At 41.1% G+C, this 13,976-nt stretch overlaps 3 protein-coding genes across 10 annotated transcripts in view; all 3 read left to right on the plus strand.

Annotated features, from left to right (window-relative positions):
- The first annotated feature begins 44 nt into the window (after positions 1 to 44).
- On the plus strand, positions 45 to 7,266 carry trim110 (tripartite motif containing 110). 2 transcript variants are annotated; one of them, XM_079650455.1, is made up of 6 exons: positions 45 to 3,266; positions 3,888 to 4,392; positions 4,477 to 4,572; positions 4,660 to 4,893; positions 6,391 to 6,536; positions 7,126 to 7,266. In XM_079650455.1, the coding sequence occupies exons 1-5, from the start codon at positions 3,232 to 3,234 to the stop codon at positions 6,427 to 6,429; spliced, it is 909 nt and encodes a 302-aa protein (XP_079506581.1). In that variant the 5' UTR covers positions 45 to 3,231; the 3' UTR covers positions 6,430 to 6,536; positions 7,126 to 7,266. The 2 variants fall into 2 exon arrangements, with proteins under 2 accessions (XP_079506581.1, XP_079506580.1); XM_079650454.1 differs by lacking the exon at positions 7,126 to 7,266 and having other exon boundaries at positions 4,660 to 6,213; positions 6,391 to 6,515.
- Positions 7,267 to 9,227: 1,961 nt separating this feature from the next.
- Positions 9,228 to 12,800, plus strand: cbln12 (cerebellin 12). Of its 4 annotated transcripts, XM_079650458.1 has the most exons (5): positions 9,228 to 9,409; positions 10,078 to 10,353; positions 10,486 to 10,811; positions 12,000 to 12,119; positions 12,202 to 12,800. In XM_079650458.1, exons 3-5 carry the CDS (start codon positions 10,530 to 10,532, stop codon positions 12,397 to 12,399), a joined length of 600 nt encoding a protein of 199 aa, XP_079506584.1. In that variant the 5' UTR covers positions 9,228 to 9,409; positions 10,078 to 10,353; positions 10,486 to 10,529; the 3' UTR covers positions 12,400 to 12,800. The 4 variants fall into 4 exon arrangements, with proteins under 4 accessions (XP_079506584.1, XP_079506585.1, XP_079506582.1 ...); XM_079650459.1 differs by lacking the exon at positions 10,078 to 10,353 and having other exon boundaries at positions 9,229 to 9,409; positions 10,489 to 10,811; XM_079650456.1 differs by having other exon boundaries at positions 9,230 to 9,409; positions 10,078 to 10,811.
- Positions 12,801 to 12,940: 140 nt separating this feature from the next.
- chd8 (chromodomain helicase DNA binding protein 8) overlaps positions 12,941 to 13,976 on the plus strand; it is a 35,678-nt gene continuing 34,642 nt past the window's right edge. For all 4 annotated transcript variants that reach the window (XM_079650433.1, XM_079650434.1, XM_079650435.1 and 1 more), the window contains exon 1: positions 12,941 to 13,149. The gene's annotated coding sequence lies outside the window, so the exon portion shown is untranslated. The remainder of the gene's footprint in view (positions 13,150 to 13,976) is intronic.

The raw sequence follows: 13,976 nt of genomic DNA on the forward strand, positions 1-13,976 counted from the left end.
AGTGAGTTTTTAAATGTTGGATTCCTGGCACTACGTGTTATCCCCATATTTACATTGAGTTCTCATTACAGTCTTTAGTGAGCTATTTTGGAACTTTGAAAGCATACTTTGTTTACAGCCAAAGTCATTTGGAGACAATACCTGTCCACTGGAAATATATAGGTTTTATTAAAGCCAATAATAAGTCTGAATGTTGTTTATAGTCCTAGTCGTAGCATGTGGCTATAGATATGTCGGTTTGTTAAGTCTTTCTGGATCAGCAAGATTGTTTTAGATTTAGTGTAGATTTAAAATGTAGTCTGACTTGTTCTGAGATTGGATTAGATTGGATTAGGATGGAGTGGGACTGACTGTGCAGGGCTGATTTACTTCATTCAAATACATTTGACCTTATGGGGCTGAGTTTAGCTTGATAAATCATCTATTCAGTGCCTCAAGAATGACCTTGACACATGTAATCTCTGATGAATCAAGATGCAAACATTATATTCTAGTCTTTCCGCTTGCATGACAATATATAGTCTTACATAAGGAACAAAGTAAGACTTCTGTCAGGATCAGGTAAAACACACTAGTGCTTCAGACGGTTACATCTCATTAAATGCAAAACAGACCAAAGTCATTATATCATTATACCTAACAACCTCCCTGATGATGACATTTAAAATAGAATAGCACATTTATTTTGATTACTATTATATTTACAATACAATGTGTTACCTTAACTACCTTGCTGTGGTCTTACATCAGTAAAGCCACTAGGTGTCTCTCAAAGACAACATGTTTTACAATAAACTTGAGTTGCTCATATTTAAATGTGCTATGATCTACCTGATCATTTTTAATAATAACATAAACCCCAGGAGTACATACACATTATTTCGAAACCTTTGCAGCATTATCCGAATGGTATGAGTTTTCCAGTTTACTTATTTTTCCTACTTTGTGAAATGGGCCCTGGTTTAAAAATTGGCATCTCTGGTTTGTGAAGTAAATCAGATATTCAAGCAGTTAAGCATGTGCTATGAGAAACAGATGATTCACACACTTCAAACATCAAGTGTTCTCCTAGAAGAGTAAAGGGCATGTTATAAGGTTTTATCTACCAAAGGGGGAATCAAGAGGGCATGTTTGCTGTGCTTTTTTGGAACATGAAGGCACCAAAGGGTGCATGCAACTTATTTTTGCCCTAGTAGTTATGGATTCACACACATACAACACCAACACGTATTGTAACCATGTACACACAAATAAAGCTCAGTGCATTAAGGCAATATGTTACACCAGATTATTTTCGTTGCTTGTGTAGAGAAGAGTCAGCAAAGTCAGTTAACTGACCCAGTAATGTCAGTAACACAGCTATATCTGAAAGCTATAACATCGGCTTAGATACTGATCATACCGGACATAGAAAGACAGAAGCAGAGTGTCATATATTAAACAAGGTCTACCAGCACCTTTAACACTCACCAATATGTTACATACTTATATGCTTATATATCATGTATGGGAAACAAGCTTATTTTAAAATTGAAAGTTGAATTACTTGGTCATGTTACAGTTACATTTTCAGGGAAGTGAAACTAGTGTTCTTGTGTGTGCAGGTGCAGTCATGGTTAACTTAACTCAGTGGTTCTCAAACATTTTCTGTCAGGCCCCCCTTTGGAGAAAAAAAAAGTTGGGCCCCCCCAACACAAATAGTCACGTAATGGGCCAAGTTAACATTTATTAAAAATACATCAATATCACCGTGAGTATTCCTTTCAAAAAAATAAAAAAATCACTTTGTCTGTGTGCTCAAAAAAATAAATACAATTGTGCAATCCCTTTGCTAGAACAATAAGTTATAATACTTTACCACTTTGCAATCTGTGCAAAAAAATGAAAAGATAGAAAATGCTGATATTTGGCAAAAAAGCGTGTCTTATCATAGCCTTAGTGGCTGCAATGAGCCTGTTTTGCACTGCACATTTCTTCAAAACGGGGTTGCAGGCTCAGTGGCGGCGCCAGCCATTTTCTTTTGGGGGTGCTGTGGGTAATCTAAACAGTGAGAGAGTTATCTGAGCCTCTCATTCTGACAGGCGAGAGTTCTCCGTCCACCTTGTTGTTGAAAAAGCTCCTTATATCCGTTAGCGTAGCTAGCTAGCACCAGATGCTAACAACAACAATCTCCTGCCTGTCCGGTACTGGTGCTCTCTCTCTCTCTCTCTCTCTCTCTCTCTCTCACGCACGCACACAAAATGGCTCATTCCACACACACATAACCAAGCTTGAATTAAACACAGAGACCCAGACGTACTTGTACTGTACTGTAGCATATTATTTTCGAATCATACATTTTTCAAATTATGAATTTCATACATACTAATAAAAAAGACACATTTATTGGGGGTGCTTAGGGGGTGCTATGGCTATCCGAGGGGGACCTGCAGCACCCCTGATGCCGCCTATTGACCTTCCATCCTCAAAATGTACATTACACACCTGTGTCCTACAGCGCGCTCATAGGTTTCTAAGGTGTCTAAGTGTTACTTCCGCCGGTCATGCCGACGTCTTTTTTTTTGTTTGTCATAACAATTTTTCCTCCTGGTCTCTGCCCCCCCCCTGTCATGCCCCCCACTTTGAGAAACACTGACTTAACTGATGGCAAAAAAGTGAAGTTTAAGCCATTGACAGTGATATTGACAGTATTTTTCTGATCAACAGGATCGGTGGAAGTGGGAGGATTTTTGTTAAAGTGGCTATGCACGTTACCTATTAAGAAAGAAATACAGATGTGTATGGAATATAAATATAAATGGTCTGCAAAGGCTAAAATCCAAAAGTTCATGTCACAGTAGAGGCACAAAATACAAATATGAAGCTGAAAATGAACATAATAGAGTCCCGTTAAGGTTGATATTGCACACTGAATATAAAGACAAATTAAAAGTCACACTTTATTATCAGAGAGGTTGCTGAACTGTGATGTAACACAGACAGGGAGATGTTTTTTCCACTCACAGTGTCATATGACGTGTTAAGTAGTCACCGTTTCAGTTCCAAAAGATGATGTAAAGTTAACTTCAAAGTTACCTAATAATTTTCCCTTGAGCACCTCCAGGGTCATGTGACCTCTCTGAGTCTGGTGCAAACCACTAAAGCAGACACCGAGGGTGGGTGGATCTTTTGGGATTAGCCTCCTCGGTCAACAACACTGACCACACGCGACACTCACCCTCACCCTCACCGATGGCCACAGTCGGCAAACACCAGGGCACCACCAGGTAAGAAACACCATTTAGTTTATAAAAAATCACATTAAATTCAGTTCAGACAAGCATATGTGTGTTCGTAGTTAAAGATGTAAAAGCCGAGCACGTGCTGAGAGTAAATCCGGCCAACAATCTCTCAAGGAGGATCTCCTGATCCCCTGTAACTGTGCTTAGTGGAGTTAACGCTCATGTTCATTGTTGCAACCCCTTTATCCTTAATGTGATAACCAGCAAGTCTACATTTTAAACGCCATTAACGCTCACTTAAACCCATTAGGATATGAAGTGTTATTTTTGTCCAACCTCAGAACATTTCCCCAGTAATGGTGGTTTAGTATTCTATTCATAGAGCGCAGTAGGCAAAAGCCCAGGAGACAGGATTACTGTTCAGCGTGCACAGTTGGAGTAAACTTCCCACCAGCTCAACAAGAACTGCGCATTATAATTCACATTCTTACGTATAACAGCAGCAGGTACATTTGTAAATAATGTCTTTCAATTTGTGTGAATAAATCCACAACTTGGTTACATTTTCCGAGCACGTACAATTACTCACAGGAATCCAAATCAGTGTGTATCTGGTTTCTGTCTTACAAACTGTATAGTGAGTAGCCTTGTGTGACACATACACAGTGATCCGCCCACCATGGCGTCCATGGAGGAAGAGCTGACCTGCTCCGTGTGCCGAGACTGCTTCAGCAAATCCCACCCTCTGCCCTGCGGTCACAGCTTCTGCCCCACCTGCATCCGCGAGGCCTGGAGCGGGCAGGGCGAGGTCAAAGGTCGCTTCAACTGCCCCCAGTGTCAGGAGGAGCAAGGGGAGGTGCTGTGTGACTGCTGCCCTCCAGAGGAAGCGGTGGAAGGAAAGCCACCATTGGCCGTCAAGACCTGCCTGAGGTGTGAAGTGTCGCTGTGTGCCCTACACCTCCAACCCCATCTGGAGAGGCCGGCGTTCAGCACCCACCTGCTGGTGGATCCGCTGGGGGACCTCTCCCAGCGAAAGTGCCAGACCCACGAAGAGATACTGAGATACTACTGCGCCGATGACAGGGAGTACGTATGTGGAGACTGTCTGCTGGACGGAAGTCACGCTCAGCACAAAGTGAAGGCGCTGAGACAGGTGGAGGAGGATCTGAAGGTCAGCTGGAAGAAAATGTGTTTGTTTTGTAAAAATGTTCAGTGCACAGTTCATGCATTGGCTCATATAAGTGTGATTCCCCAGGTCATTCTCCAAACTCTGCTAGACAAAGCAGAGGAGAAGATTAAAGATGGAGAGCGAATCCTCAAAGAGCATGAGTGTATTGATTCAACCATGGCAGTGAGTTGGAATTTTTTCAAATGCATTAGATATTTTTGATTATATTTAATCGCTGATCTTGCACCAATCTCTCCCGACTGATTTCAGGACTCCCTGATGGATGACATCTCCCAGGTGGAGCGGCTGGGCTCAGACCTGCAGATCCAGGTGACCCAGCTGGTAGGCGCTCTGAGGGAGATTACCAAGAGGGAGAGGCAGCAGGTTATAGAGCGAGTGCATGAAGACTGCTCCAAGGTGAGAGACGGCATGAGCCAGGCGCTGAGCATCCAGTACTACTTGGCCTCGCTGCTGTCAGAGACCGACCCCTTCCTGCTCATCTGGGTGAGGACTGACACACTGATGTACACACTTGATCTGTTGACATACAAATGCATGTATTCTGATGTATTATATTATAAGTAGGGTAGCCACTGTGGATAATGATGATACAGTGTTTTCAGTCATGCAGAAAAACCTAAAACAATTTAGCTTCTGATGTGCTCAACCAAGCTCAATCAGTTGTCCTTTAGCTAACCGTTAGCAATGCAAGTGGCATGGCTCGAGGGCTCTTTCAAAACATGTCTTTGGTTCTTATCTCTCAAAACACATGTATGCTCAAGGATGGAGAATCTGTAGGGAACAGGACAAGATTGTGGTAACCAAAGTTTTCACATTTATGGCAATTAAGTTTGAGCTGGTTTTGTCTAAATAGACACAACTTGTTGGTGTATCCTATGTTTACCTAGCATATCTTAACTCAGATGGTGAAAACTGAATGGAGGACACTTTTGATAAAGTATTAACATTGCTGAATAACTGACTGAATGTGCCATGGTTTCAAATATGTTAATGGTAAATGGACAGCATTTAGAAGCGTAGCGCCTTTTCTTGTGCAACTATTTAAAGGGATTTACAACAACACATGTCAGCATTTAAACACATTTATACAGACGCAGATATTAGGCTCAGGGGATTGAACCACAGCCGCTCTCCACATGTTGCTAAATCCTGATTACAGCTTTATTTAATGACACAATGTTTAGGCCCAAATCAGTGGGAAGAGAACAGACAAAACTGCACTAAACTAATACAAGAAATAACCAAAATGGTTCTAAATTTGACAGTTATGGAGACATTTTATCTTCAAGACTCGGACCCCTGGTAGACTTTAGCCTATGTTTAAAACTTTCCCTAAGTCACCCCCCCCCCCCACCCCCCACCCCCCACCCCCTAGATTTTTGGAAGTCGTCCTGCCTAATTAAAGCAAAAAGATGTTCAGGGCCTTTAAGCTGTTATTTATTTTAGCACAAAGCCAATTTATCTTTAAAAAAAAGAGACAAAAACACACAGAAGATGCTGTCATCAAAACGTTTTAGCTTATCAAGAATCTGAGCTATGCAGCAGAGCCGTTCAAACATCATGATTTATGTTGCATGAGCTTATACATCTTGGGAAAAAATGGCACATATACATTCTCACAGATGTGTTTAGTTATATGTTTGTGTGAAGCTTCCTCTTTGTGTTTGTTTGTTTGCTTTCTTATCCTGCTGGGCTGGACTGTAAGGGATGTTTGCAATTTCTTTTGTAAATGAACTATTTTCTGTCATGTTTTTCTCGGCTGTCCTTGACTCTTTCCTAGGCCTTTCAATCGGACGACACAAAGTAAGTCCAGAACAAAACCGTGTCATTATTTGTGGTGATGCAGTCTTTGTCTGTTAGAATCACTAGATGTAACGATTACACTATACATGCCTTTTATCTTTAAAAATATATATATTTTGTTGCTCATCAACAAGATAGTCCCTCTCCTGCAGCATGTGTTGTTGTCTTATATCCTAGGTTACTAGCAGACCTGGACAGCCCAGTTTATGTCCCTGATGCCGTCAGTCTGGACAGGAAACACATCTTGGAGGACATAGAGAGCAAGTATCGAGATTTCATCACCGGCACCCTCCGCTGCCTCAGTGAACTCAAGAGGGAGCTCTGTGAGTGCAGATGGGTGACATACCTAATTTATTTAAATCTAAAATAATACGGTGATACAGTAAAAATAAGCTAGTTTCTATATTAAAATTCTTACAACAAGTTCTCTGGATTATATTAAGTTAACAGGTCCTTTTTGGGAAAAGACATTGCGGTGCTGGTTTTAAAATGCAGTAGTGTGGACCATCACCTACAATGTGTTGGAGCTGTGGCCGATAGAAGCACAAGTGTACCATAGTGATGTCATTAAGTTACAGAAGTAAAAAAAGGAGTCCAATGGAGGTGTTTCAGGATGGGGTGGAATGTGTGGAAAAGAAAGGGGACTTGGAATTGTAGCCTTTTGCAGACCATTTTCAAGCTAAACAACGTATATGACACTACAGGAAAGGGAAAACCCCAACAAGTTTAAAAGGGCCTCTTGAATATCTTTGGAAAATTGTTTTTATTACTTTTTTACCAAGAGCTAGATTTGAAGATTTGTCCTCATATTTATTTATTAAAAAAACGTACAGCCTTTAGGGTAGCCGAGCATGACGGCTGCCTCTAACTCTCTCCTTGCTTTGCTTCGTATGTTATTCTTCTCTCATACAGTGACCAGTCGTTTGACTCTGGACACTTACACAGCCCATCCTCTGTTGAGCATCTCTGATGACCTTCGCTCCGTGACGCGGGTACGAAACCGCCAACCCCACCCTGCTCACCTCGAACGTTTCGACCACTGGCCGCAGGTCCTCACCGCCCAGACCATCGTCTCTGGGACTCACTACTGGGAGCTGGAAGCTGAGGGATTCTGGGACATTGGCGTCAGCTATAGAAGTATTCGGCGGAAAGGCAAAGACGGTAACGCCTTTGGGAACAATAAGGTACATATGCTAAGGGTGTTTGTTCAATTTAGAGCATTTAGCCATTCATATTTGATATATGTCACATCATATTTTCAGTGTTGAAGCTTTGGTCTATAAAATATGATCAGAAATGGCTCTGGCTGATGGTAGGGTAGTTGTCTACCATTTGGTAGGTCAGTGCTTCCATTCCCAGCCCCCACAACCATTGTGTTAATGTATCCTTGACTTATGTAAAGTTCTTTAAGGGGTTGCAAAGAGTGGAAATCGCTATATAAATGCAGTCCATTCACCATTTATAATACAGAAATTCCAATAGAAATCTCCCAGTGTACAATTCAAATTGCTTGTGTTCTCTGACAAACAGTCTTACACATAAAGGTACGTTCACAGAAAACAGAGAAGATCTTTAGTCTTTACTAATAGATTCAGATTCAGATTACTTTAGTATTACATTTGAATAAAATGGAAATGTGTCTTTAGCTCCGGCACATAAGACAACATACAGCACATCATACAATTAACACACATCATCACAATCATCCATCTTAAATTCAAGCTGACTTTCTGTTGAATCAAACCCTAAACATTGTTGGTACTTGATTTTCTGAAAACAATCCATTGTTTCAGCTGTAGTTTTAACCAAAAGGACATATTCCTGGATTTAAAAGGTGGTTGTTAAACGTCTAGGTGTCATGGAGTTTGACGCAGCAGCACGACAGGAAGTTGGCTGCTTGGCACAATCGCAGGAAGACCCGCCTTACGTACCAAATGACGGGCAACCGTGTTTCCGTCACCGTGGACTACGGAGCGGGCACCATCACCTTCTCCGAGGTGAAATCATCCAACCACCTGACCCACCTCCACACGTTCTCCACCACGTTCACTGAGCCCGTGTGCTTGGGCTTTGGACTCTACAAAGCTGAGCTCAACAGTCACATCACCATCCTCAAAGTCTGAGGCGGAAAAAAAAACAAAGGGGGACGGAGAAAACACGCTGACTGGTACCATGCTGGTTTAAGTTAGACAAAGCCATGCCAAGACAAAGCGCTGCTGATTTATTTCTGGAAGCTAACTGGAACTTTGAACCTCTCTAATTTTTCTCTCCCCTTACATCTCAGCCTGTGCCCGTCTTTACAAAGAACAGAACGATATTTCCTCGATCAGGTGATATTGATATTGAAATATCAGAGATATTTGAGAATGGAACATTCAATGCATCGTAACAGGAAAGAAACTGAAGAGGCTCCTTTGAAAAGACTCTAATAGGTTTTGGAAACCAAATTGCAAGATTGTTGTGTGCTTTTCATTCTACAGCGATCAAAACTGCAGATGACTGGTCTGGTTGGATTGGTTTAGATATAACAACTGTATGAAGAAGGTTGTAAGATGTTTTGAAATGCTTTCCATCCATTCTTAAGCATCTTCCTCAGTTCTGACTGAAAGCTCCTTTTATAAAATAACAAATGACACAAATATTTTCAGCTATTACATGTCTGTATGTAAAAGGAACGAATATCCTCACAGAGAAATGTATGCTATGTTAACCCAGTCTCATAATACATGCTCCCTAGCTGCATGAAGCATAGGAGGTGTAAAGATTTTCCACTCCACAGGTGAAAGAAAGAGCATTTAAACCCTTCCAACTCCAATTGAAAAACCGGAAGGAATCAATTATTTGAAAAAGAAAAAGAAAATCAACTGCCACTGACTCGCAAAGTTGGCTGTTTGAAGCAGCTCACCTCCCCAATTATTTTGCAATTTTTCTTTATTTCACTGTAAAGGTGAGTGGGTGGATGTAACATAGAGGAGGGTGAGAAAGAAGCAGAAGGAAAGGGGGGGGTTGGCTGAGAGAAAGACAAGGATAGAGAGATAGAGAGAGGGAACAGAGCATACTGTGGCTTGGTTACGATCACACTGACTGCCGTGCTGAGAGATAATATGTTAGAGGAGCCAGAGAACGTGGATTTTTTTACCATATAACAACTGTTTTTCACCTGGTGTGGAATACAAGAATATTCGGAAGGAAACAGGTGATCATCTATTTTCTATTCACTTAGGGATAGTACTATAAAGAAATATCCGGGTCATTTTAGAACACTTGTTTTAAGTTGAATAGTTTATAATATTGCAATAATATGAATCTTATCAGTCTAGAAAACTGTATATATTTGTGTGCGATGACAACAATTTCATTAAAGCTATGAAGGAGATGTTTTCACACGTCTTAGTCAACGATAAATGATTTAAAAATGTACTGTTTTAAACTTATCCTGTATAAAATGTCACATTTCTACGAGTTAATCAACAGTGCCATTTTTTTTTTATGTATAGCTCCTATATTTGTGTCTGTAAGTGTGAAACAAAAGCACAAGCGAGAACAAGAGTATGTATGTTGTGCGAGGGAATTTGTGTTGAGCAGCGTTGGATGGAGGAGGGGGGGGGGGGATACGTGTAAAAGACAGATGGTCACTCAGTGGAGTTGTTCCCCCACACCCTCTCTATTTCGCACTCCCTTCTGGGTCCTACATCCTTTGCTTGTCACCTCTCCAAAATCTTACCTCATCTGTTTTTTTTCCTCATCTCTCATCATCAGCATCTTTCAATCCCCCACCATCCTTCACTCCCTCTCCATCTCCATCAGTTCAAGTCTGAACTTGGATCTTTTCTCACTTTGCAAACCTTTTTTCCTTTTTCTCAGCTACATATCTTCTGCCTTCTTGTCAGGTTTTCTTTTTGCCAAAGAAATCAACTTGAAAATACAGATTCAAGAATTTTGTTGTGATTGTCATTCTGGCCCCTGCTGACACAGCACGTAGGACACTGAACACAATTGGGATTTCTGGTGGGCAAACAAGTAAACTCAGAAGACAAGACAGAAAGGGAGTGATTGACGGCTATGGCCAGGGAGGAATTCTAAATATTTTTTCCTGAATATAATTTGTTTGTGAGACACATCCGCTGCTTCTACTGCTGCGTAGGTGCATATTAATGTACTTCAGACAAAATTACATAAGAGGTTAAACTTTGGAACATTTTACCACACACTTTTTCTTTCACTGTAGCATGTTTGTTTTCATTCCAAGTTGTGTTTGACACATCCCTACAGTAGAATCAATTGGAGATATTGGAGTAAACACGCCAGGTTCAGTCATGCACAGCAGGTCGGTCCCCTTTGACCTCTCCATGCTGTTGGGGGTGTTGCTGTTGTGGGGGCCGAAGGAGTCCAGGGGTCAGAATGACACAGAGCCCATCATCCTGGAGGGGAAGTGCCTGGTGGTGTGCGACTCCACTCCTTCATCCGAGCCCTCCGGGAACGCCCTGGGCATGTCGGTGCGCTCCGGCTCCGGGAGGGTGGCCTTCTCCGCCAGCCGCCAGACCAACCACGAGCCCACAGACATGAGCAACCGCACCATGATCATCTACTTTGATAATGTGAGTATTTTGTATTTAGATAACAGAATGCTTGTTATTTTCCAGGTCAAATAAAGCCCATTGACGATGAGAGGACAAATTACCCAGAGGTGTGGAATCAAGTCACATGACGTAGATTCAAGTCAGATTCAAGCCACAAATCGACAAAATCAAAACAGACCTGCAACTCAACTTTGAATAAGAAATGTATGAATGACTTGTGTTTAAACTTGGAATTGATACTTTCCCCAAGTCCAAAGATTTAAAAAATCCCTAACCAACAAATCAATTGCCCTTGTTTAGGGACAACATTCTCAATGAATTTAGTTGCTCAGAGGCTTAGACTGGGCTCTTCACTGTGACCCTTTTCAAATAGAAGTTTGTACTAAGTTAAAGTAAAACAATTCAACAAACAACAACTAAAGTGGGACCATACAGTGGAGAGTAATTGTCTGAACCTAGTTTTCCCTCTGTCTTTCAACAGATCCCAACATACAACAGGTGCGTTAAATACAATCAACCATGAGACAAATGCCGGAAGTGATAACCAATTACAAATAAACATGGTGTAAATAAATAATGATAAATGAAATAATAAACACAAGCTAAATAAGCATTTTTGCTCCAATGTTAAAGCTATTTACTCTCAGTAAATCAACACTAAATTCTCTAAATCCTCTTCTTCAAACCAATCCGACAGCATTCAATCAAGTTGCAGTAGTTCACAAAGAAGTAATGTAACGTTACTGAGTGACAGTTGGAAATAAATAAACAAAAGACAATTTCATTTGCATTCAAAAAATATGTGGTAGCCAAAAAACAAATTAGAGTTTTCCAAACGTGCATCATGACTCAAAACACAAAAGGGATGTTTGACAGAGTGGAAATACCTACTTGTGACTTGCAAAACAATTACTTGGTCATCTGCTAAGTACTTGGAAAACGTTTTCATGTGAAGTTTTGGAGAAAAAAAACAAGATAATTACAATGCCATGTTAAAAATAAGTTAGAGGTAAACAACAAACGTTCAGACTCACAGTGCCGACCTGCCAGCATTTTCATGTAAATGTTGAGCTTTGCTGTTGCGATGGAATTGTAGGAAAAAAAATGACTCAGTATCTGGGTGTGGCCTGACATCTAACTGCGTGGAAGAACATAATGACACAAGTGCCGTGCCCCTTTTTCCACCCTCCCTTGCTGTTGCATCAGATTTTGGTGAACGTGGGCAATCATTTTGACCAGGAGAGCAGTGTGTTCCTGGCGCCAAGAAGGGGCGTGTACAGCTTCAACTTCCATGTTGTAAAGGCCTACAATAGACAAACTATTCAGGTAGAAACCTCAACTATGATGATTTTTGTTTTATTGCATTGAACCAACATGCACTCCATAATCCCTTCGTTTTCTCTCTCAGGTCAGCTTGATGTTGAACGGCTGGCCTATGATTTCAGCGTTCGCTGGTGACCAGGATGTGACCAGAGAAGCCGCCACTAACGCCGGCCTGGTGATAATGGAGAAGGGGGACAAGGTTTATCTCAGATTGGAGAGGGGAAACCTGATGGGAGGCTGGAAGTACTCCACTTTCTCCGGGTTTCTGGTGTTCCCCCTGTGAGGAAGGTGATGGAAAGGGAATTGGAGGTCACAGTTGTGAGAAAGAAGTAGAAAAAAAAAATGGATTGAAGAAATGGAAGGCTTCAATGTGAAACTCTCGGAAATATGTGTTTTATGCAAAAACAATTGCATTGTTTCTGTGTATACATATTTGTTCGGTTATAAGAGATTCAATTATAAAATAGCCAACGCGCAAAGTGGGCTTCTCTAATTACATTTTATTTTATAAGTGTTTGCAACATTGCTGTGCTCCACATGGCATACTGTCTAGCTTAGAAATGTGCCCTTTGCTATGTTGTGTTTTATGACTGATGCTCCTCTATATGCCTGTTAGTCTCCTGCAAAATGTCCATTTATATTTATTTTAAAGAGAACATATTGAAATAAAATCCTATAATATTGGCTCAGTATGTTGCTTTTATGTGGTGCATTGTCAGAAATTGCTATACACACATTTTTTGCCAGAGTCAACGAAAACATTTGTAGACGAACACAAATAAATAACTGATTTACTAATTGTGTGTCAGTATTCCTCCTTCCTCTCATGGTACTCTACCCACTGTGTGCCACGGCAGCTGTTTGTAAATATAGCTCCCACCAGCAGAGTCAGCGTTGGCGTGGATGGAGCAGACCCGCATGGGGCAGAGTGTGAGTGTGGAGGATAGCGGATACTCCTCGCAGTGCCGCAGACAGATGGAGGCCTTGGCGATCCGGCAGGCTCTTCTCACAGGGCTGCCATGGATAAAGTGTGGTGGGCTGTCACATTAAGTCACTTATGCTTCCCTGGTTCATGACCATCTCTGCCTGTTGGCCCTATTGCAGAATCAAACTTGACCATAGAATGCTGAAATATTAGGCCTCTTGCTATCGTTTACATTTTTTTGTGGTATCATATATCATAGCCTATTTCATTGTAAACTGAGAAGGACAGCAATGTTAAGTATCATTTAAAAATAAACTAAATGCCAGATTTTCAACGGCGCAAAACTGATGACTTGCTCGGATGCCCCAGACCTAGAAGGACCTGCTGCTTGTTTTTTGGTAATATAATGAATTGTTATTAATGCTACACCTCAAATATTTTAACTTAATCCGGTATTTAACTGCTAGTTAACACAACAATATATGGCAGCCACTCAATGAATTAAGGCGTGTAGACATGGTGAAGGCCATTTGCTAGTTCAAACAAAGCATCGGAATTGGTAAAAAAAAGTTGATTTAAAAGACTTTAAATTATGCATAGCGATTGGTGCCACAAAGACTTGTTTGAGTATTTCAGAAACTGCTGATGTAGGCCTACTGGAATTTATATGCATAGCTGGCTGAAGTTTTCAGAAGAATGTTTAAAGAGCAAATATCCAGTCATTGGCAGTTCTCTGGAATGGCCTTGTTGATGTTAGACGACAACAGCTTCAGCTTAATTTAAATGCCACCTCGGCATTGTTGAGGACCATGCAGCTCCCTTTATAACCACACTGTAACTATCTTCTAATGGCTACTTCCAGCAGTAAAACATACAATTCAATTCTGAAGGCAAAAGGGGTTAGGTAATAAAGACCCTGGTGTACAAATCAATAT

Source organism: Notothenia rossii (assembly GCF_949606895.1).
Source record: "Notothenia rossii genome assembly, chromosome: 9".
NCBI classification, from domain to species: domain Eukaryota; kingdom Metazoa; phylum Chordata; class Actinopteri; order Perciformes; family Nototheniidae; genus Notothenia; species Notothenia rossii.

Excerpts from the sequence above, each read along its gene's own strand:
- trim110 (XM_079650454.1), top strand. The coding sequence starts at position 3,232 with ATGGCCACAGTCGGCAAACACCAGGGCACCACCAG. Across the intron at positions 3,267-3,887 it reads AAACACCAGGGCACCACCAG|TGATCCGCCCACCATGGCGT; the intron begins GTAAGAAACACC and ends ACACATACACAG. Across the intron at positions 4,393-4,476 it reads AGGTGGAGGAGGATCTGAAG|GTCATTCTCCAAACTCTGCT; the intron begins GTCAGCTGGAAG and ends GTGATTCCCCAG.
- cbln12 (XM_079650458.1), top strand. The coding sequence starts at position 10,530 with ATGCACAGCAGGTCGGTCCCCTTTGACCTCTCCATGCTGTTGGGGGTG. Across the intron at positions 10,812-11,999 it reads TGATCATCTACTTTGATAAT|ATTTTGGTGAACGTGGGCAA; the intron begins GTGAGTATTTTG and ends CTGTTGCATCAG. Across the intron at positions 12,120-12,201 it reads ACAATAGACAAACTATTCAG|GTCAGCTTGATGTTGAACGG; the intron begins GTAGAAACCTCA and ends TTTCTCTCTCAG.